The sequence below is a fragment of the Stegostoma tigrinum genome, chromosome 3 (assembly GCF_030684315.1).
Source record: "Stegostoma tigrinum isolate sSteTig4 chromosome 3, sSteTig4.hap1, whole genome shotgun sequence".
NCBI lineage: Eukaryota > Metazoa > Chordata > Chondrichthyes > Orectolobiformes > Stegostomatidae > Stegostoma > Stegostoma tigrinum.
Genome location: NC_081356.1, coordinates 55,472,451 through 55,496,513, shown reverse-complemented (window position 1 = coordinate 55,496,513; position 24,063 = coordinate 55,472,451). Strand labels below are relative to the sequence as shown.

At 40.6% G+C, this 24,063-nt stretch overlaps 1 protein-coding gene and 1 pseudogene across 2 annotated transcripts in view; one reads left to right on the top strand and one right to left on the bottom strand.

Annotated features, from left to right (window-relative positions):
- sass6 (SAS-6 centriolar assembly protein) overlaps window positions 1-24,063 on the top strand; it is an 87,860-nt gene that overhangs the window by 47,845 nt on the left and 15,952 nt on the right. The window contains exons 4-11 of one of the 2 annotated variants that reach the window (XM_048527755.2): window positions 3,387-3,491; window positions 4,848-5,019; window positions 6,125-6,202; window positions 9,349-9,468; window positions 16,342-16,533; window positions 16,820-17,014; window positions 21,999-22,088; window positions 23,578-23,757. In XM_048527755.2, coding sequence (XP_048383712.1) covers window positions 3,387-3,491; window positions 4,848-5,019; window positions 6,125-6,202; window positions 9,349-9,468; window positions 16,342-16,533; window positions 16,820-17,014; window positions 21,999-22,088; window positions 23,578-23,757 — 1,132 coding nt within the window. The remainder of the gene's footprint in view (window positions 1-3,386; window positions 3,492-4,847; window positions 5,020-6,124; window positions 6,203-9,348; window positions 9,469-16,341; window positions 16,534-16,819; window positions 17,015-21,998; window positions 22,089-23,577; window positions 23,758-24,063) is intronic. The other variant, XM_048527756.2, reaches the window with a different exon arrangement.
- On the bottom strand, window positions 1,717-3,014 carry LOC125450507 (lysophosphatidic acid receptor 1-like; annotated as a pseudogene).

Below are 24,063 nucleotides of genomic sequence, written 5' to 3'. Positions count from 1 at the left end.
TCTATGCGTGAGATTGAGATTGGTAGCGAGTTTTGAGAAGATTTGTAGCTCAGGTTGAGGTTCTGGATGTGAGTTTGCTCGCTGAGCTGGAAGGTTAGTTTTCAGACGTTTCGTCACCATTCTAGGTAACAACATCAGTGAACCTCCGACGAAGCGCTGGTGTTATCGCCCGCTTTCTATTTATCTGTTTAGGTTTCCTTGGGTTGGTGATGTCATTTCCTGTGTTGGTGATGTCATTTCCTGTTCTTTTTCTCAGAGGGTGGTAGATTGGCTCCAAATCAATGTGTTGTTTGGTGGAGTTCCAGTTGGAATGTCATGCTTCTAGGAATTCTCGTGCGTGTCTCTGTTTGGCTTGTCCTAGGATGGATGTGTTGTCCCAATCAAAGTGGTGTCCTTCCTCAACTGTATATAAGGATACGAGTGATAGTGGGTCATGTCGTTTTGTGGCAAGTTGATGTTCATGTATCCTGGTGGCTAGCTTTCTGCCTGTTTGTCCAGTGTAGTGTTTGTCACAGTTCTTGCAAGGTATTTTGTAGATGATGTTCATTTTGCTTGTTGTCTGTATAGGGTCTTTTAAGTTCATCAGCTGCTGTTTTTATTGTGTTGGTGGGTTTGTGAGCTACCATGATGCCAAGAGGTCCGAGTAGTCTGACAGTCATTTTGGAAATGTCTTTGATGTAGGGTAGAGTGGTTATGGTTTCTGGGCCCGTTTTGTCTGTTTGGGTTTGTTGCTGATCAGCGTCTGAAAACTAACCTTACATCCAGAATTGAGTTTGGTCATTATTAAATTAATACTGTGTTCTTTACAACCTGGTGATAAAAGTGTGAAGCCTTTAAGGGATGTGCTCTTAAAGTTTCTGTTTGAGGTAATCAGAAATGTTGATGGCAAACTTTATTTCTTTTAAAAAAATTTAAAATTTATCGTGACATCCCTATCCCCTTGAAGGTGTTTTCCTTTGCGGTTCCACGGAAGAATCTGGGAACGAAATGTGAAATCTTGTAGCCACTGATTGTCGGAACACTGTTCTTACTAGCAGGTCAATTTCTTCTTTAAAACAAAAAAAATCAAAGACTGGAAAAGGTACACCACATTCCTCTCCCTCCCTCTTATCCTGTGGCTCCAAAAACAAGGGATCAAATACAATTCCATCAAGACTTGCTTCCTGAAGCTTCGCCCCCAAGGCACAGGAGTACTGGAAACATTGAGACTGCAGCTTGATCCCGGAATTCCAATGGAAAATATCGGAGGGTCCCCTCTGTCAACCACCCCACCCCCCCCAACAGGAACCAATTGTTGGAGCATTTCCTACTTGACCAGATGGAGCGGGAGCAGTTATGCTGCTAGGGGGCCAGGAAGGGCCTCTTGCAGCCTGCAGTATAACCCCCAACTCCCCCCTCCTTGATTAGCGAGTCATTTCGGATAGAGAGCCCCACTCCAGAAACTGCCTGAGCCTCCGGGAGAAAAGACACTGACTTGGAACCCCCTCTCATACCCAATTAACCCCTCACCATGCTGTGGGGTACAGAGTGGGGGGATTGCATTGTCAGAGCAAAACATTGACCGTTGGAAAGGTTTCACCTCACCTGGGACCTTTCTGTGTAACCAGAAGCCCTGGGGGTATGGGGGTATATTCAGCGGCATTTGGGTTGTGGGTGTATACCAATGGGGCCAGTTTGGGGAGTAGAGGCCACCCTGGGTTTGTTTTGGCACCATGTTTACAAGGTGGACTGTATCCGAGAGGTGGAGGCCTGCTGCCTGGAGGTCAGCATCTGCATGTGAACGTGTGATTTGATGGGATCCTGCAAGGTACTGCTGCGATTACGTGGCCAGTAGTGGATCTGGCGGAAAGTATGCAGCGTCTCCGTGTCATGGTACGAGTAGATCGGGGGTTGATCAGGGAGTTCAGCTGAGCCAGCAACAGAAATACTTCTCCACCTTCAGGATGCCACAGCTTTGGCAGTCTACCCTATCGAGGAGCAACACCGCCATGTCTGAGGCCCAACATATCACAAATGCACTCAGAACCATGATGACAGTCTTTATGAGGTTCATCATGGTGTCTTTGTGTTGTTATTGGAATGACATGTTGTGGGATATGCATTGCGTTTTTTGCTCTAATAGTAGTAAATGTGAAGATAATTCAGCATCATGGCACTGAAGATGACCAGGTTGGAGACGGCCCAGAAGATAAGGTAGCTTTGGCTGTGGAATGGGGCCACCTGCGAGCATATAGACAGGTGGCAGATGCAGATGAAGCCAATGAGAATGGCTGTGCACCAAATGGAGCCAATAAGAATGCTCACACATTGGTTATTCATTTTGCTGCATAGCTGGAACTGGAACATGGTCTGGTGGCGCTCCAAGGCTGTGGCCAGAAGGTTGGCGACTGAAGCGGTCAGGCTGATGTCCAGCAGGTTCTGCCAGAAGAGCCAAGTGCACATGCAGAGCTGAATGGTATGCAGGCCTGTATGGAGCATGAGGAACATATAGGCCACACTGAAGAAGAAGTCGGCAGCCGCAAGACTGGCCAACAGGTAGAAGGTGGGGAAGTGGAAGCGGCAGTTGATGGCAATGGCCACGATGATCTGCAGTTTGGCCCGGATGATGATGACGATGACACAGACCACAACAATCAGCTTGTCCTTGACCCACCAGATCGGGCTCAGCAACTTGCCCCTTTTTCATATTAATTCCTGGAAGTAATGGCGTGGAATTGTCAGTAGGTTGCAACCTTAGCAAATAATGAGCAATGCTAGATTTCAGCATATTTTGTAGTTTTGATTCCATGATTACTTCTACCTGTTACATGGATAGATTTGAGACTGGAAACAGTATCCTTTCTTCCGTTTCTTCTTGACAACTTTTGAGAGAGATTGAGAATTATTGGAAAGAAAGAATAGTTTTGGTATCACGTTTCAAACTAGTGATATGGATTCATAATCCCATATAGAACCTCAGGTAGGTCACACCTACTGTATTCAGTTATGGTTTCCAAATTGCAGAAAAAGTCCATATTCATATTGGATAAGGTGCTAAAAGTGATTTACAGAGAAAATATCAGAACTGAGAACTATCAGGAAATAGGACTTTTCTTCTTTGAAAAGAAGGCTGAGAAATGACCACCTCGAACTTCTTAAGATAATGACGGGGTTTGATAAGGTGATTTTTTTTTTCTCTAATATAGAACTTGCTGCCCCAGGGAGTAGTTGAGGCACATAGCATACGTATATCTAAGAGGATAGCTAGATAAAGACTTGATGGTGAAAAGAATAGAATGCTCTGCTGACATGGAACATCAGGATCTATTCTTGTTTGATGCGATGACCTGTCTTTGTACTGGAAGTATTGCATTATATAGAATTAAGTTAACTATTTAATTTTACAGTTTAAAGAATCAGCAAGGACTGCTGGTGGAATTTTCTGCTTTTCCACAACAATTCATAGAGCTTTTGGACCAGTGTATCCGGGAACAAAGCAAAGGGGTGCCAAGGTGGGTTTGATGGATTGTATAATTGAACAGAAATATGGATTTTTATTGATTCACTTCTATGAGTAGTTGCCTTCATCCTTTACATGTTTATGAAACCGTTGAATTTTTTGACCTTGAATGATAAAAAATTAAGAGGAGTTACCTAGTGTACTAAATAACTACAATATGTTTGTTGTGACCCATTTTTATGAATAGGATCTACAGATCTGTTGGAGTTATCATTCACCCTTGTTGTTTCTAGCTGAGACACTTCAATTTCAATTTCTGATTCAATTTTTATGTAATCATTGCTTTGCTTTTAAAAGTCATTGCTTGTTTTTAAATCCCCATATCTCTCATTTTCTCCAGCCCCACAACTCACTGAGATATCGATGCTCCTCTATTCTGTTCTCTGGAGCAGCTACTGTTTTAATTATTCTAACATTGGTTATCGTGCATTCACCCGCCTTAGCCTGGAAACTTGGGAATTCGCTCTCCCAGCCTTTCTCCTTTACATTCTCCTTTTAAACACTCCTTAAGATCTGCCTTTTTGATCAAGCTTTTTGGTAGCTGACCATTGGGTTGAGTGGATAGGAGGGAGATGCATTTTCTGGCCATTGACCAAGTGGTAACTAAAGTTACTGGAGTCATGCCTTTTTTCTTTGGCATTTAGTATAAATGGTTCTATCTTTCTTGTCATCTTTTCCTGTTCTCAGTTACAATTAGAATATGTGCAACTGGAATATCCGGGGCACTTGAGAGTTGCTTGATCCAAACTGAAATTATTTTTAATTGTGAATTACTGAAAAGGCAGCCTTAAGGAATCCATTGGCATTCTTTGCTATTAAAGACTTTGAAATAACTCTACATTAATGAAGTGTTCAACTGTGTTGAAGAAGGCTTTTGGTGCCAGAAGTCTGCATGAGTAGAAATGAGAGACAACAGTGTGTGCATCACCTTTCCAACAAGTTGCATATATGAAGTGTGTTATAAAGCAGATTGCTAGTTTGTAAATGGTACAGAAAACCAAAGCTCCAACTACCTGTCAGGTGGTTGTAAAAGATTCCATGGCTAAAGACCAGGCAAGTTTTCCTGTTCTCCAAGACAATAACTATTCCTCAGCCAATATAACTTCAGTGCATTATCTGGTCATTTGTTTTAATGATGCTAGTGGAACCTTGCTGTGTGCGAATTAAAGAAATGAATAACATTGAAGCAGGCAATGACTGGACATTTAAAGTACTTAATTATCTCAAGTGTTTTGGGGCATCTTTAGATTGTAAAAGGCACTTTATAGATGAAAGTTTATTTTTGTCCAATTGTATTTTAACAATTTCTGATTTTACAATGCTTTCCATTATTGATTTTTTTTTGTAGGTTTATGCTTCAGTTGGTAACTCAGTATCATGCGTTGGACTGCATGCCTGCAAGTTTAGATATAGTAGAAACCAATCCATTCAAGCGCCTCACCCACCTCTCCTTAAAGCTGCTTCCGGGAAATGACAATGATATCAAGAAATATTTAGCTGTCTGCCTTCAAATTGTGAAGGTTTGTCTAATGCCTGTTTCCAGTTTGTATGAAATATGTTCTTAAATTTATTCTGGTTAATTACAGAAATGTTCCAATATTGCAATAAAAGCTATGTTATAATAATCTGAAATTAATCTATTAATTTATATAATCTTTTCTCAAGATATGATTATGAACAAAAACAACAATTGCTTTCTTTCCTTTCAGTCAAAACTTTAATTCTCCTTTTAGTTTTCTTGTTGAAAAGTTCCGTACCAATATAGTCTAATTTATGAAAACCTAGATAAATACTGACGACCCAGTATCTTTGAGTTACTTAGAGGCCAAGGCAGAGAATAATAAACTGGATTGGCCTAAAGATAGAAGAAATGAACTGGCCATTACTTTGAACTACAGCAACCCCCAGTTGCTGAGATAGTATCACTCTGTCTGAACCTGGAAGCTAGGAAAATTAGGATTTGGTTGCTTCTTAGATGAGAGATCGCCTAGTGATCATAGGCACATTAAGCTTTGGATATTTTCACTGTGCTCTGTGTCCAGTCTGTTTTTGTTCTTGGAAGATTGTATTTTGGGTAAAAGATGACTTTTGAATACAATGTTCTGTAAAATTTCAACATTTCCAACCTGGCTTTTCTATCGTTTAGGTTCATGATTTTGACTAACTTTTGATTAGCATCATTATTACCTCTCTGCCCCCCTTTCTGTATTTGTATATTTGAGTTGTCTCATTTAACAAATTTTCAATGGGGCCATTGAGGAAAAATGTGTTCAGTTAGTCCTCCTTTTGTTGATGACTCTTCTCTGATCTAGAAGATGTTATTGCAGAGATCAAATTGAATTATTTCTAGGGCCATATTCTTTCAGATAAAACTCAATATTTGTGAATGATCGCTGACAAAAGTAATAAAATTATATAGCAGGAGTGAAAATAATCCATTTACGGAGAAAAAGATGAGTGCAATGTTGTGAAATTCAAGTGTAAATTTCACCCTCATGATATATTGTTTAAACAGAAAATGACGTACCACTTAGTACTGTGCTGTGAGTAATGCTGACTATTAAGTTGATGGATTTAGAAACCCTTGAATAGGCTAACAAATTTAAAAGTTATTTCCTTTTTCAGGTAGAAAATAGTTCCCTACGAGAAAAGTTGCATAGAACAGAGGAAGATTTAACAAAAAGATTAAGCATCACTCAACAGGTTTGTAAATAAAAACCTTGATTTTCTGCACTATAATGGCGTCCTGCTTTATTTTACATCAGATATGAAGGTTTGTTGACTTAATATGACCTAAACTGTTCTGACTTTTCAAAATAAAAGGCAGACAAGATGATGAGAATTTGCTGGTCTCTACAAAGCATGATCGTAGCAAGAGAGGTTGGAGAGATGTAGTAAAATTAGGAGGAATTGTGCAAAATACTGCTCCACCAACATTCCTCCTTTGATGAATTTTGCCAGCAGTGAGACCAACTTTAAACCATTATCCTGTCACCACAATATTACGAGAAACAGATTAAAAATCCAAAGTCCCCTATTAAACATCGCGTGCAGACATCTTCGTGATGTCCAAGAGGGGGAGGTTTCTTTTATTCAAACATGGGACTAGGAGCAGGGAAGGCATGGTCCTCCATGGTCCTAACAATTATACTGGAACTTCTCCTCCATTAATATAATTTTAATGTTAATTTAGTAATTTCTTCAGCCTATCTACTGTAATTTGGAGAGTTCAAGCTTTCCTCAGCAGTGGCCATTGTTGATGGCGCCATGGAGATGCTGCCAGTCATCTTATTGGGGGACAGCCAACCTGTCAGCTATAAAATCAAAGGGAGGTAATGCTGCTTTCTGACTGTGTTGCTGACATGCATTTTTGGCCACTGTCAGGATTCTGACTTTTTTTTTTAGAAAATTTCTTTTCAAATCTTTAGCAATGCCGTGGTTCTAACCCTTTTGTTGATGAACAAAAGAAAACTGAACTGAAAGGAATATAATTGCAGAATGAGGTAATAGTAAGGATATGGAGTAAACGGTTAACTCCTCCATGGAAGCAATTTAATGTGTGCATTGACTTTCAAACTGTTGACCGTCTTGCCATTCTTTCTTCTCAAGGTCCATCTCCATGTATTCACATTTATTGGTTCCTTCTTATTTTTTGATACATATCCAAATGTGTGCAGGTTAGGTGGATTGGCCATGCTAAATTTCTCCATAGTGTCCAGGAACATGGAGGCTAGGTAGATTAGCCATAATAAATGTGGAGTAAATTTGGATAGGGGTTGGATTTGGATCTCAGTCTGGGTAGGATGCCCTTCAGAGTGTCGGTGCACACTTGATGCTGAATGGCCACTCTGCACTATAGTTGTTCTATGGTTTTGTTTCTTCACTTTCTTTTTGCCCATGTGGTCATCTCTGCTCTGTCGTAAGGCTCTTAGTAGTGTAATCCCCTAACAATTATAATTTCAAGAAACTAATTGGCTTTGACAATGTATGTCTTTAGCACCTGAATCTGCCTCTTTTGTGTTGGTATTAATTGGTACTGTATTACCTACATGTCATAGATAAGCCCTAACTGAGTTAGAATTTCCAGTAGCTTGATATTGTGATTTAATGCTCTAGTGCTGATTCCATCAACCTCCATGAAAACTCACTTAGATGGAATTACTGATTTAAACTGATTTATTTTATCATGAGCTAATTTTGAATTTTCAGAATCAATTACCAAATAAACAAATTTCTGGAAAATGCAGAAAATACTTCTTTCCTCTTTCTACCTATGTCATTGGTACATGTATAATTGGATCTTTTCCCCTCCCACTCTAAATTCCTCTCGCCAGGTGAGATATCCTGAACCCAGACAGTCGGCAAGCAACATAGCCTTTGGGACTCTTGACCCTGGCCACGGAGAACAGTGTCTATTTCCCTTACTGTTACCCCTGATTACAATTATGTTTCCTCTTTTTTTTAATCCTCCTCTCCACTCTTGAATGGCTCTCTGTACCATGGTGTAATGATTAATGATCCCTATCACCCCCACTGTCACGCACATAGGGAACAAGAATGTCAAGCTTGTTAGACAAACTCAAGGGCTGAGTTTGCTTCAGCACCATCGCTTGGATCCCTCTACCTGCCTCACTCATAGTCAAATCCTCCTGTCCCTGTCCACTGATTTAAATTAAGATACAGGGTGTGATTGCATCCTGAAACACAGTGTCCAGGTAATATTCCCCCTCCCTGATATGTCACTGTGTCAAAGCTCAGACTCTGGCTCATCAGCTATAAGCCAGAATTCCTCAAACAATCAATGCTTGCCACTGTGTGGTCACTATGAAACACCTGGGTCCATCAACTCTGACGTCACCTATTTGCAACACATTGCCTGACTCAGCATCTCTGTTTTAATTCCTTTGTTTTTAATTTGATTTTTAAAAATTTCATACTGGTCTTTTAGTTTGTAGACTCTAAATATTTCCCTTGTTTACGTTCAATCTGAAAGTAACCAATAATTGACAAATTAATAGCTATCACCACCGAATGAACTTTGTGTTTACCTGTGATGTCACTCCTTTGTGCTGGGTGCCTGATCTTGGGCTCCAGTTTGACCTATAAAAAGACCTTGCAGACTATGAGCCAAAAAAAAGCAAAAAGCACCCCTTCCCCTTTGCACTAAATTTCCACATTGCAGAATCTCTCCCTGACCGGTGAGAAGCTTGATGATCCCCAGCTATCTGTACATCAATGAGCTTGTGTTCGTGCTGATTTTTAATGTGCCATTTGTATTCTGAACAGTGAAGTCTTCTGGGAGACTTCTTGTTTTTTCCAATATCTTTTTTTAAAGAAAAACTTCCAATGTAGTAAGGAAATCTATTAATTTAACCTCTGTTTAGATCTTGTAGACTATTTCTGCTTCATCACTTTTGGTACATATTGGGAATGAATATTTTGAAATTGTATGTCGCCATTCAAGATTTGCAATCCACGAAGATTAACAGACCCAGCTCATGCAATGAAACATCCAGTTTTCCAATATGCGTTTTGATACATGCTGGAGCAAATCTTTCCTTTAGTTTAACGTATGTTGTAAGAAAACCTTGGTCTCAAGGAAATGTATCCAACCTTTTTAATTGGCAGAATTAAATAGATGATTAGAGTATGCGTTAAGAATGAAAATGATCCACTTAAATATGTGAATACTGTATTACCCCATTTACAGTCTAAATGGTAAATTTATGCCTCGTTTTCTCTTTTATTCACAGGAACAAAACAGTACAACTGTAGGAGTAGTTCAGTGCACTAAACTAGTCCTCATTATTTTGATGAATCTGTACTTACTGCTAAATTTTCATGTTTAGACCTTGGCTGAAAAAAGTAAAGAACTGGATAGATTACGTAATGAATGGGCTGCACATACAAACTTGCTAGCAAACAAGCACAGCCAAGAGGTTACCACAGAACGGGAGAAGGCCTCTCAGGTGAGAAAATGCATGGTAAAGTTGGAAGCCAAAATATAAGCCTGCAATTAAAAATTTAGGTAAGGAAAGAATTAACACTTATTTAGTACCTTATCCACATGTTAAGCACGTTCTCGAATAATTTACAGTTAAGTGGTCAATTTTTGAAGTAAAGCTACTGTTAGTCAAATACAGCAGTAAATGTGTATGCACTATATAGAAGTGATTAGCTTGTTTTGGCTAATGTTGTTCAAGAAGGGAATATTAGCCTACATACATATATAATGTCAGGAGATTTGTTATGCTCATCTTAGTTGTTTGCCCCGTCTAAGGTATGGCTTCGCTTAACTGTGCAGCATTGTTTTCGTACAGTTCAGGATTGTGCTGAAATCTATTGTGAGGATGGAAATTGAAACCTAATTTTGAGAAATGCCAAAGCTAATTGAGGCTGACATTCCAAGACAGATAGAGAACATTGTAGAAATGCTAAAGTATGAATTCTGTTGCATGGAGCTACCTAGGAATCCCCTATCATATAATCTTGAAACGATATCCAAGTTTATAAAACATGACATCTATTTAATGCAGTTACACAGAATTGGAGTAACCAAGATACACAGAAGTGGAAGATCTGAACATTGACGGTTCCTAAGTTAAGAATTGTTAAAAATTTGGGAAGGAAGGCAAATTCAGTGATAATTTGTAAACCCAGTTCAAAAAAAAATCAGAATTGCTAAATATATGTTCCCAATGAGCTAGTACAGCAGAGCTCATATGCTAATATCTCAGTAAATATGGAATCATAACTCAATCATTAGCTACAGTAAAGAAACTCAGTCGAAATTATTAGCTCTGTGAGAAATCAGAAATCAAATTTCAGACCCTTATTATGCTAGCAGTATTTGATTTGTTAAAAATTCTATGCACGATATTCTGCTGCCAAATTTAATGCTCCCTCTAAGTTCTCTCCCCATGGTTGAGGAAGGAATGGTGATGAGGCGCACATTGCAGCCGTCTTGAAAAGGGTTTCCTCTGAGAAATTACATAAAAATAACTCCTGCTTCTAAGCCTCTTTAATTTATGGTGTGGTGGCTGTCCCACTTGCACCTTCACATGGGACATTTGATTGGGACAGCAAAATTCGGAGCTACTTTGAGATGCCGTACCTTCTTCTGTGCCTGCTACAATGTCTCTGCTGTTTGACACTCAGTCTCCTTGCCCTGTGGTTTTTTTAGGCTCAGGTTGTAGGATGTCGAAGTTTGATGCTGGAGTCATGCCTAACTATGTCTCCAGAATGATAAATCAATAACAAACAACTCGAACTTTGGGGTATCTGTGCATACATTTTGATAACTTCATATGGTGCAGAGCAATGAGGTCGTGGGGTGTGTGATGATGCAGTAGTGACATCAGTAGCCACATGCTAGAGTATGAAAAGAGAAAAAGAATTGTTTGCACTTACCTTGAAGCATACGATGGTGTAAATAAAGGAACCTACCAGAGCCAGACCATTGTCACTCAGGATAGAGAAATCTTTCTAATTCATAACAAGCTCCCTGAAGGAACGATAAATCCACAAAGGATACAGGACTTTTGTTCAACACTGAAGCTGACTCTAGAAATATCAAATATTTCAGAGTGAATGCTTGTTCTTTGAAAATAGAAAGATAGAAAGTAGAAATGGGAGCACGCCATTCAACAAATCAACCCTGCTCCACCATTCATTACAATTGTGGCTGATCATCCTACTCCATATGCTGCTTTTTCTTTTGCTCCATACCCTTTGATCCCTTTAGCTCTCAGAGCAATATCTGTTTGCTTCTTGAAAATTATTCAATGTTTTGGCCTCAACAGCTCTCTGTGGAACAGATTTGCACAGGAGCACCATTCTCTTGAGTACATTTCTTCTTATCTACCCCGTATGCTTAGACTGTGACCCTTGGTCATTGGGAACATCTTTCCTGCATCTAAACTGCCTAGTCCTGTTAAAGTTCTGTAGGTTTCTGAGAGATTCCCCACCTGCCTCCAAACCCCATTCTTCTAAACACTGGTCTATATAGTCTTAACCAATCCAATCTATCTTCTTACGTCTACCATTCCAGGAATCAGTCTTTTGTTTTAGTTATGCATATGTGGGATCTGGGCATCGTTAGCTGGCCAGCATTTATGGTCTGTCCCTAGTTGCCCTTAAAAAGTGGATGATGAGCTTGCTTCTCGAGCGGCTGAAGTCCGCCTGCTGTGAGTTGACCTGCAGTGCCATTTGGGAGATTATTCCAGGATTTTGACACAATGATAGTGGAGGAACGGCAATATATTTCCAAGTCAAGATGGTTGTTTGGAGGGGAACTTGAAGATGGTAGTGTTCCCATATATCTCCTGCCTGTGTCCTTCAGATGGAAGTAGCTGTGGGTTTGGAAGGTGCTGTCTGAGGAGCTTTGGTGAACTTCTTCACTGCATCTCGTAGATAGTATCCACAGCTGCTACTGACCGTCAGTGGTGCAGGGAGTGGATGCTTGTCAATATAGTACCAATTAAGCAGGCTGCTTTGTCCTTGATGATGTCAAGTTACTTGAATGTTTTTGGAGCTGCACTCGTCCAGGCAAGTGTGGAGCATTCTGTCAAATTCCTGACTTGTGCCTTGTAGATAGTGGACAGGTTTTGGGGAGTCAGGAAGTGAATTACTCCTAGTGTATGAACTGCTCTTACAACCACTGTGTTTATGTGGTGAGTCCAGTTGAGTTTCCGGTAAATCTGCCCTGGTAAACCTTCATTGCATTCCCTCCCTAGCCAGGACAACTTTTTTCAGATACGGAGACCAAAACCACACCCACTACCCAAGATGTGTTATCACCAAAGCCCTGTACAATTGCAGCAAGGCAACCCTGCTCCTGTACTCGAATTCTATCACTGTGAAGTACTGATTGCCACCTCAACCTCCTGCTGTATCTGCATGCTTACTTTCAGTTACTGGTGTACAAAAGCACGCAGGCCTGGTTGCACCTTCCTCTTTCCCAATCTGTCACCATTCACATAATACTCTGCCTTTGTTTTTGTTACCAAAGTTGATAACCTCACGTTTATTGACATTGTACTTCATCTGCCGTGCATTTACCCATTCATCCAACTTCTCCAAATCACGTTGAATCATCCGTGCGTTCTCCTCAGTTCATTCTGCTCACAGTTCACCCGCCCACCCAGCTTTGAGTTCTTTGCAAACTTGGAGAGAGTACGTTTTATTTCCTTATTTAAATATTTAATATATATTGTGTTTAGCATGGGTTCAAGCACCGATCCTTGCAAAAGCCCACCGGTCACGAGTCACTCAGAATATGGTCTTTTTATTGCTACTCTTTGTTTTCTGTCTGCTGGCCAGTTATCTATCCATGTCAGTACACTATCCCCAACTTATAGTTCATATCATGTAATTCATTTGGATGACCATCTCATACACATTCCAGGAGTTCCACCTCTAAAGTATTGTTACTGATTTGATTTTCACAATCTATATGCAAATTGACTTTGGCTGTGCCCTGATTGCTTGTGTTTTGTTCAGTGCTTTCCAGAAGATTATCAATGAATACCCACTATCGTTTTCTAAACTTGATATTTCTAAGTTCTACCTATACAGATTCCAGTTCACCTTCACTTCCTCATTATTGCAATAATGTCCTCTTTAACCAGCAATGCTATCCCACTTCCTTTTCCTCTATTGTGTGTCCTTCCTAAAAATGGTATACACCAGATATTCAGTTCCCATCCCTGGTCACCCTGATTTATCTGATTTATCACAATGCTCCACACGTTAAGATAGAAAGCCTTCACTCTTGTTGGATTAACATTTTTAGTCCTGTTCACTTTTGCATTGCAGCTTCAATTCTCTACCCATTACGTTTCTTATTTCTGATTCTGTCGTTTGTTATTTTCCTCTACACTATCTCCCTGTATATGTACCATGTCTTTTTAGTTTAAACCCTCCCCAACCAGATTTGTAAGTACTTCTCATTAGAAGTCCGTTCCAGCCCTGCCCAGGTGCAGCCTGTCCAGCCTGTACTTGTCACACCTTCCCCCAAAGACTGTGTCAGTGCTCCAGAAATCTGAAACCTTGCCCTTCTCCTTGCTGTACCTCTCCAGCCACGTATTCACTTAAGGTATACTGTTATCTCCACTCTTAACTAGCATGTGGCTCTGGTAGCAGTCCTGAGATTGCCACTTTAGAGGTTCTCCTTCTTAACTTAATTCCTAACTCCGTCTATTCTGATCTCAGAACCTCATCCCTCTACTTTCTCATCTCATTGGTAACAATTTGTACCACAACTTCTAGGTGTTCATGCACCCACTCCAGAATGTCTTGTAGCCATTCTGAGACATCCTTGACCCTAGCTCCTAGGTGGCAAAGTTCCATCCTCGAGTCTCATTGCCGTCTATCTGTTACCCTTCTAGTTGAATCCCCTAGTACTATAGCCTTCTCATGCTTGTTCCTCCTCTCCCGTGCAGCAGATCTAACCATATAGATAGCAGTCTAATTCATTCTAACCAAAGTATTTTGCAGAATGCTAGATATACTACCATAAACTATTGATTGTAGTTATTATTAGCACATTTTTTCGTAAATATGTCAGAGATTACTGGCTAAGTTTCTTGGTGTAACCAATTTCCCAAAGCAAAGGAAGCTATTTTCCCTTTTGGTAGGATTAGGGATATCGGGTGGCATGGTGGCTCAGTGGTTAGCACTGCTGTCTCACATTGCCAGGGACACAGGCTCGATTCCACCCGTGGGTAACTGTGTGAAGTTTGCACATTCTCCTCGTGTCTGTGTGGGTTTCCTCTTGGTGATCTGGTTTCCTCCTACAGTCCAGAGATGTGGAGGCTAGGTGAATTGGCTATGCAAAATTGCCCATAGTGTTCAGGGATGTGTAAATTCGGTGAGTTATGGGGAATGGTCTGGATAGGATGCTTTGAGGGTTGGTGTGGACTTGTTGGGCCGAAGAGCTTGTTCCCGCACCGTAGAGATTCTGCGACAGTGTCCGAGAGCTTTTCCTGCTGCTGTGCTTTCACCTGCTTTTCATTACTGCTGCAGTATAATTTTTTTCAGTGCTCTGTTTTAATCTGATCACAAAGTTGTATTGTGTTAATATGGGTAGTGTTACCTATAAGCCTTAAAAACACAAAAATCATCATATGTGCCAAAGTACAGCTGCAGCAGCTTAAGATGATTTGCAGCTATGCTATTGTGAGAAAACATTGAAGCAGTGACATTTAGGATGTATTTTCAGTAAACTTTCTGTATGTGTTGAAGATGTTTTGCAACCATGTCCATGATCTTTCTCACAGCGTGGTGTCCCCTTCTCAGACAGTCCAGATGACAGGCTTCTGAGGTTGGGGAAGCATTTGGATCAAATTCTGGTAACCCTATATTGCTGAATATTCGAAGCATCATTTGTGTGATTTTGATTAAAAATTGCAATCTTCCTAACTCTGACCTGTGATGATACTCTCAACTGTCTTTCGAAGATGTTGATAGTTTGGCTGCAAATTTGCCCTAAATGCAGAAGCAACTTTGAATGTGTGGATATCTTCCACATGTAGCCAGGATCACATGGTCACATTTGTATTCTGAGTTCTTCATAATCATTTAAATAAATGAAACCATGAGATCCCACTGTGAGTAATGTTTTTCCTTCCAAGCCACCCACCACACTGACTTGAAAATGCAACACCATTTCTTCATTGTTTGGGGTCACAATCCCTTCCTAAAAGCTCTGTGGGTAAAACAGTAGTGATTCAAAAAGACAAATAAATGCTGATGTTGCCAAAAATGCTCACATTTAATTTATAAAAGTGTTTATAAAAAGGCAAGCTGCGCTCATGTATTTCTAGGTAGCCATCATGTACGCTAGGCAAAAAGTCAGCCTTTGAATTGTTTTTGCTGAAGAGTGTATAACTTGCATTAATCCTTTCTCTGGATTTAATTTGGTTTTCAATCCGACCAAAGTGCAGTAGGACGTCCTTATAATGCATGATCATCAATACATTTATTAATGCCTTGTTTCTTAAAAGATGGAAGGAAGTTTCTAGTTGTGTCACAGAGCACATAATCAACTGGATTTTCTAAGAACAAATCTATTTCATCTGTGGATGTAAGCAGGTTTGGGTTGAACAGTTTAAAAAAAAATGTGTTGAATGATGCTTTGTTTGGTTAAGTTTGGGATCAGGGTGTATCAATATAGAACTTTAACTATTAAGTGGGGTAGAGTATGAAGTGCATACCAGGTCAGTGGAATGACTGAATGGATCAGGGATTGTATTGAGTGGACTGCCTTGGGATGGTGTTTTTCCTCCCTCTCATTATTCAATGGAAAAAGTTTTCTTGCTATCTGCTGTTTTCCACCCATCTCCCTATTATGTTCTACCTGCCTCTATTTGTTGGTTGCCCTTGTTGATAACGAATGTTTGGTATTTTCTGACCTATGTAAAAGTGACATTAATTTGGATTTATGGCCTACAGCGGTGTTTTTTTCTCTTCAGGTGCTGAAGAGAGAGTAACAGCAAATTGATAAAGTGTTGGTTTGTTTTTAGGACAATTCTCCCTTTTTCTAAAGCAAAAACTATACTCAAAACAGTGATATGTCACTAGGATTTTGTTATTTTATGTTAAAATTGGTATTTTGGTTCTGTTTGAAGATGTAAATTCTTTCTTTTCAATTCATAGAAGTGTACAGTAATTTAACAAAAATTGCATAACTCCAAGTAGTTCATATTGCCCTTTTCTAGGGAGGGGCATGCTAGTTGGCATAGAATCTCTCTGCAATTGTTTTTATGATTTATAAATGTAATTTTGTTGTGCTGTTCTCCTTAGCTAATCCTAAGTGTTGCAGATTTTATCTTTCTTTCCAGGCTCAAGCACAGTACCAACACCAGCTGGAGCAGCAGAAGAAGGAGACAGAAGCAGCACACAATCAAACAGTACAGCACTTAGAAAGCAGGCTAGCTGAAATTGAAGCTATCAACAAGGATCTAACAGAGAGGAAATACAAATCAGAATCATCAATACGAGAGTTGAAAGCCAAAGTATCTAGCATGGAAGAGGTGAAAAATCCTATTTAATAGTATTTAAGCTTTTTATATGAATGTATTCTCATTGCATTATTTTTAGAAGAAAAGCAAAGCAATTAGCTTTCAAGGTTAATGCTGTTAAATAGAGCAGATTGGCCAATTGGCTGCAATGTAACTCTGTGCCATTGATAGAGAATTAATCTTTGCTGTATTAAATCAGATTAATGTGCACATGTGTACACATACATATTAAATTTTTAGTACATTTCCTGTTCAAAATAAAAGTTTTAATTTATATGCCCTCTTGTATGGTATTTAGGAATGTCAAAGGTTAAAACAGGAAGTTCACTCACTGAGGAGGGAAAACACCACACTAGATGCTGAATGTCATGAGAAAGAGAAGCTGATAAATCAACTGCGAACAAGGGCTGCTGTTTTGGAACAAGAAGTCAAAGATAAAGAGCAAGTTGTTGCCAGGACAACAGAAGTCTTTGAAAGTACACAGGAACACAAGGTAATTAAAAAGCACACAAAATCTGTTTAAGTTTTCAATTGCTTAGTAAAGTTGGGCAGTGGTGCACAGTTAAGCTGTAATAGGATCTACTGTAGAATGCATCTGAGCCTACTTGATATCCTTTAGCCATCTGCACTATAGTATTTTTGAGATGTAGCTTCTTTGGGTGCAGTATAGTCTGACCTCCAGTAAAATTTAGATTTGCACAATGATGATTAGTGCTTATTTCTAAATTTTTAGCCACACATTTAAGATATAATTCTCCAATGATATGTTGATTAGAGCAGTAAATAGTTGAGAGGCCTATATACCAATAAATCACATTGATACCCAATCCATGTCAAGTTAGACAATAATAAAAGCAAATTACTGCATATGCTGGAAATATGAAATAAAGACAAAGTACAGGAGAAGCTTTATAGATTTAGTAACATCTGTGGCCTTGTGGAACATTTTACTTTATATGTAAGAAGTACCTTGATCTTCCAGTTACTTGACATTTCAACAGACGTCCCATGCTTACATTTCCATCCTAGGCCTGCTGCCGCTTCCAGCTAAGCTAGAGATACAGCACGTTGTTTTTCACACTTTACAGCTTCCCAGACTCAATAACTTCTGAGAAGTTAACACTATCCACCATGTTGATTCCTCTCACCCCATTTGTCACGTTTGAGTGGCTTGAGCAGAGCTTACCTATTTTATTCTATTCACACGTATCATTAACGCTTACTTTGTCATTCAATTTTTTCTTAATCGCCATTAGCATTCCTTTGTCATTTGTACTGTGTACCTCACCATGTGTTCTGCTAGCTGCTCCTCCCCTGATGTCAACAGCATAAGACACATTTTCTGGCCCTTTTTACTTTTGCAGAGCCTTTCAATTCAAATGTCTCTTTGCACAGATGCTGCAAGACCTGCTGAGCTTCTTTAGCAATTTCATGTTTTGTTTTAGGTTAAACAATGTCACCTACAATGCCATTAGAGTGCTTCAGCATACATAGACTAGGAATGTTGACAGGATTTCACTCTTCCTTATTCTCTAGCAACTCCAGTTAGAAAAGTGCATTGCATGAAGACACGATGAGGCTCACTTTTGTATTGTCTCTCAGTTGAATAGCCTACTGTTATTGACTGATCAGATTTACACATGAACAGCGAGGAATAGTCACTTGGGTGAGTTTTGCTAGAAAACCCTTGCGTATTAAACCACATCTCAGAAAGGATTCAGTGCCTACAGGGCAGGAAAGGAATCAACTTAGTATGGGATGGTCAAGGATAGAAGTAGTTCAGATACTTTCTCACTAGTGAATTTTTGAATAATTTAGAAATGAAGAAATCATTGATTGGTCTTGGATCCTGTTTTGATATTTTTCCCAATTCCGATCATAAAGTCATTTTATGCTTTATCATGAGAAAATGAAACTAATTATCTGTAACAGAAGACACTGTGTTTAGTTGCCCAAACAATTTATTAGTGGGAAAGGAATATTTAGAGTGATAAATGCTTACATATCCTTTTGGCATGAGAATGTGCAAAAGAAAAAGCTGGGCATAGTGGTATCTCTTCCATGAACATATTCTAACTGTCTGCATATGACATAGATAGAGTCATAGAGAAGTACTGCACGGAAACAGACCCTTCGGTCCAACTCATCCATGCCAAACAGATATCCTAAATAAATCTAGTTCTATATGCCAGCATTTAGCCCAGATCCCTTTAAACCTCTCCTATTCATATACCTATCCAAGATAATAAAATGTGAGGCTGGATGAACACAGCAGGCAAGCAGCATCTCAGGAGCACAAAAGCTGTTGTTTCGGGCCTAGACCCTTCATCAGAGAGGGGGATGGGGTGAGGGTTCTGGAATAAATAGGGAGAGAGGGGGAGGCGGACCGAAGATGGAGAGAAAAGAAGATAGGTGGAGAGAGTATAGGTCGGGCGGTAGGGAGGGGATAGGTCAGTCCAGGGAAGACGGACAGGTCAAGGAGGTGGGATGAGGTTAGTAGGTAGATGGGGGTGCGGCTTGGGGTGGGAGGAAGGGATGGGTGAGAGGAAGAACAGGTTAGGGAGGCAGAGACAGGTTGGACTGGTTTTGGGATGCAGTGGGTGGAGGGGACGAGCTGGGCTGGTTGTGTGGTGCACTGTGGGGAGGGGACGAACTGGGCTGGTTTAGGGATGCAGTAGGGGAAGGGGAGATTTTGAAACTGGTGAAGTCCACATTGATACCATTAGGCTGCAGGGTTCCCAGGCGGAATATGAGTTGCTGTTCCTGCAACCTTCGGGTGGCATCATTGTGGCACCGCAGGAGGCGCATGACGGACATGTCATCTAAAGAATGGGAGGGGGTGTGGAAATGGTTTGCGACTGGGAGGTGCAGTTGTTTGTTGCGAACTGAGCGGAGGTGTTCTGCAAAGCGGCCTCCAAGCGTCCGCTTGGTTTCCCCAATGTAGAGGAAGCCACACCGGGTACAGTGGATGCAGTATACCACATTGGCAGATGTGCAGGTGAACCTCTGCTTAATGTGGAATGTCATCTTGGGGCCTGGGATAGGGGTGAGGGAGGAGGTGTGGGGGCAAGTGTAGCATTTCCTGCGGTTGCAGGGGAAGGTGCCGGGTGTGGTGGGGTTGGAGGGCAGTGTGGAGCGAACAAGGGAGTATATACCTATCCAGATGTCTTCTAAATGCTGTAATTATATCAGCCTCCACCACTACTTCTAGCAGTTCAATCCATACATGCACCATTCTCTACGAGAAAAAGTTGCCCTTTAGGTCCCCTTTAAATCTTTCCCCTTGCACCTTCATCTTATGCCCTCTGGTTTTGGACTCCAACACCCCCGTCTCCCCAATTCCAGGGAAAAGACCTTGTCTATGATTTTACAAACCTCTATAAGGTATAAACCCTCAGCCTTCTACACTCTACAGAAAATAGCCCCAACCTATTCAGCCTCTCCCTGTAGCTCAAACCCTACAACCTTGGCAATGTCCTTGTAAAGCTTATCTGAACCCTTTCAAGTTTCACAACATTTTAGTTTAATACACTATTACATGGCACAGAGATCATTCAGCTCATTGAGGACTGCAGATGCTGGAATCTAGAGTCAGTAACTGTGTAGCTGGAAATGCACCACTGGTCAAACAGCATCCAAGGAGCAGGGAAGTCACTGTTTCCAGCCAAAAACCTTTGTCAGGACTGGTGAGGACAAGGGCAACCCAGAAACAAATAGAGGGAGGATGGTGGGGCTGGGGGTTGATGGGATGGTGTCTGAGGACTAAGGGGACTCTATCCTTGTTGTTTGGGGAAGAGGGTTTGAGGACAGAAGTGCAGAAAATGGGAGAGATGTGGTTGAGGCTGTCCTTAATCGCAAAGGAGGGGAAACTACAATCTTGAAAGTGGGAGGATATATGGGAAGTCCTAGAGTAGAACGCCTTATTCTGGGAGCGGAGACAGAGGATTTGTGAGTATGGGATGGAATTTTCGCTGGAGGGGGAGTGAGAGGAGGTGTAGTCTATTTAGGTGGTGTAATTGTGGGAGCCAGTTTGAAATGGATGTTAGTGGGGAGTTGGTTACTGGAGAGGTCCAAGAAGGGGAAGGAAGTGTTAGAAATGGTCCAGGTGAATTTGAGGGCATGGTGGAAGGTGTTGGCCAAATTGATGAACTGTTCGAGTTCCTCGCCGGAGCACAAGGCAGCACTGATAACACTCATCAATATAACGGAGAAAAAGGTTGGGAATGGCTCTGGCGTAGTTGTTGAAGAGGGACTGTTCCACAAACCCTACAAAGAGGCAAGCATAGCTTGGGCCCATGCAGGTGCCCATAGCCCTACTTTGGTTTGTGGGAAGTGGGAGAAATCAAAGGAAAAATTGCTGTGGGGTGAGGGCCAGTACCGCCAAGTGAATTAGTGCATTGATGAAGTGAGACTGGGTAGGCCTATGAGAGAGGAAGAAGCGGAGAGCTTTTAGGCCATCTTCTTGGCGGGGTGGGGGGGGGGATCCGTGGTTGGTGAGGGGGCAGGAATGCAGGTGTATAGGGACTGAACGTCCATGATGAACATGAGATGTTGGGGGCTGGAGAATTGAAAGCTTTGGAAAAGGTGGAGGGCGTGGTTGTGTTGAAAACATAGGTGGGAGGAGTTTCTTGCACCAAAGGAGTAAGAACGGAGCCAAGGTAGGGGGAGATGAGCTCGGTGGGACAGGAGCAGGCAGGTTTTGACCATTCGGCCTCTGAGGGGGCGGTGTGGGGGAATGGTGGATACCTGGCATGGCTTGGGGCTGGTTATTCCTTTGGTGAGGACTGACCGTTCAGCTCCTTGAATCTGTACCGGCTTTTCTAAGAGCAACCCATTTGGTCTTGTAAAATTTCTGTTTTGATGGCTTTTTCAAACGCCTCTCCAGTGTTTCCGAAATGCAATGCTGTGCAGCAGCCTGAAAGTTTCTGCAAAAATTGCACACATTCCCCCCCTTCAAATTACGATGCACATATGAGTGTTTAAAGAAAATTGGAGCTGCCCACTGAAACAAAGTGGCAGTACGCATTGCACATATCCAAAAGAAAAATGACATTATCTGTATCTGCATACCTGCACTTAAAATCCACTGTGGAAGCTGTTATGTGATACGTACCATAGCTGATGCATCTCCTCCCTTGATTATATGGCTATAGATACCCTGTGTTCTCTGTTCAACAGTAGATTGGTCATTCCTTTTGAAAGCATTTTCAGGAGGGGAGCCCTGGCACCATTACTAAGACTAACTTGTAATTCCATTTTTGTTTTAAATCAGTCAGTTGAATTGATTAATTCATTTAACTTTTGTCCCCAGAGCATTAACCTGGGTCACTGGATTTCTAGTGCAGTGACAGTGCCGCTATGCTATTATTTCCCTCACCACTATCCTCCAAAAGACTTTCTAAGAGCAGAATAGAATCGGAGATTTTGCAAGATGGCACTGGAGTCATTTATATTTGTTGTTCCCCATTCATTTTCAGAAAAATCTGGAAGAAAGTCTAGAACAAAAACAACAACAGATGGGAAAGTTAGAAGCTACCGTGAAATCACTTTCAGAAGAATTATTAAAGGTATCCATTTAGACATTTTCATTGCATTTCCAATCTGGCTGGCTACACTTGCCTTAAATCCACCTTGAATAAACTAAATATTTTTGGCCATAAGTCAGTAAATTTCAGTTTTTCTGCACTTTCAAAAAGAAGGGTCAGATTGGACCTGAAATGTTCATTCTGTTTCTGTCTCCATGCATGTCGAGAACCTGCTGAATTTTTTTTCTATGCTTTGTTCTCTTTTGATAAGTCCGAGTTGATTTCTTGTCAGATTTGGAATGATTAATTTTGGAGCAGAGCAGGAAGATCATCTCCTCGGAGCACCAAAATAGTGACATGGCCAGGCTGTTGGTAGGAAACATCATGACTAAGTAAAAATGATTCAGAAATAGCTTCAAAATGTTACTGTAACATCCTTTAATTGTATTTCCCTTAAACAATAAATCCTGATAGTCCTGGATGTTCATTTTGCATGGATTGGAAAAGTATTCAAGTAATAACAGCAGAATAAAATAAGAGCAGGTATAGGCATTTTGAATCCTGAGGCATCTATTTATTTATTAAGGTTGTGGATGAGTTTCTTAAATCAGCTCCGTTTTCTTGTATTGCTCCGTGTCCCATGCTTCTTTAGTAACTAAAAATCTATCAACTTGGGTCTTGAATAAACTTATTTTCTAATCAGGCACTGAAAACTGGGAAATTGCAAGGTCATCTAATTAATATGATCAGCACCTAATTTAGCAACAAATGGTAGCTTTTCCGACAGCTGTACAGATACAGCTGAAAACTGACTGGGATGCAAAAGGAGAGAAATGGGGCATATTGGATTTCCTGTTGGTGTTCCAAGGTATGTAGCATTATCAGGGTAATTGGCTGGAACCTATTTTATCGTAGTGAAGTCAGAATAAAGACAGACCGTCTGTGGATTTCATTTAATCCACAGTTTTTGTGGATTTACAGCTGCTGAAATTAGAGGTGTTTATTGAATGTTTTAGCGATGAAATATGGTTTCTTCAAGCCCTTTTACTTCCACCGTTCTTTATTATGTACCTGCACTGTGTAATGTTGCTTTCTTGCACAGTGGCAAGGTATGCTTCTCAACTAGCTAGGAATGTTAATAAAAGAGCAAGATGAGGCCATGTATCCCTCAAACTTGCTGTATTATTAACAGGATCATGGCTGATTCTTGAGCTCACCCCTATATAAAAAAAGGAAAATGAGTAATGCAAATCTGGTTTCATTCAGCCCTTATCCAATACCCAAGGCAACTCAGCCAGGTCTATAGACTAAAATTGGAGTGCTGGTATTCTTTGTAGTACTCTAGCATTTTTATTTCTTTGACACAGATTAAAAAAACACAAAAATAGTTGTAAGTTCACCTTATTAAAAAAGCACATCTTTGCTATTTGCCTTTATTAAGACCAACTGCTCCTTGAACTTTTATTATAATTCATTTTGACCTTGTTAGATTATTGGAACTTATTTAACATGTGATCTTGTTACTGTATAGGCTAATGAAATCATCAAAAAACTGCAGGGAGATGTGAAAAAATTAATGGAAAAAATTAGATTGAAAAATACTGTTACGATGCAGCAAGAAAAAGTTATAGGAGAAAAGACCCAAATTCTGCAGAAGGAGCAGCAAGAACTAAAAGAAGCTCAACAGTCTCTAAGACAAAAGGAAGAGGAGGTATTGAATTACAATTCATTATCATCTTAAATTGTAAAATAAAGAGTTTAGAAGATCTAGGGAAGGAGAATAGAAGTTTATTCTCTTTGGGCGGCTCAGTGGCTCAGTAGTTAGCACTGCTGCCTCACAGTGCTAGGGACTTGGGTTCGATTCCAGCCTTGGGCAATTACCTCTGTGGAGTTTGCACATTTTTCTTTTGTCCATGTGGGTTTCCTCTGCGTGCTCCGGTTTCCTCCCACAGTCCGAAGATGTGTGGGTTAGGCGGGTTGACAGTGCAAAATTTTCCATCATGTCGAGGGTGGGAAA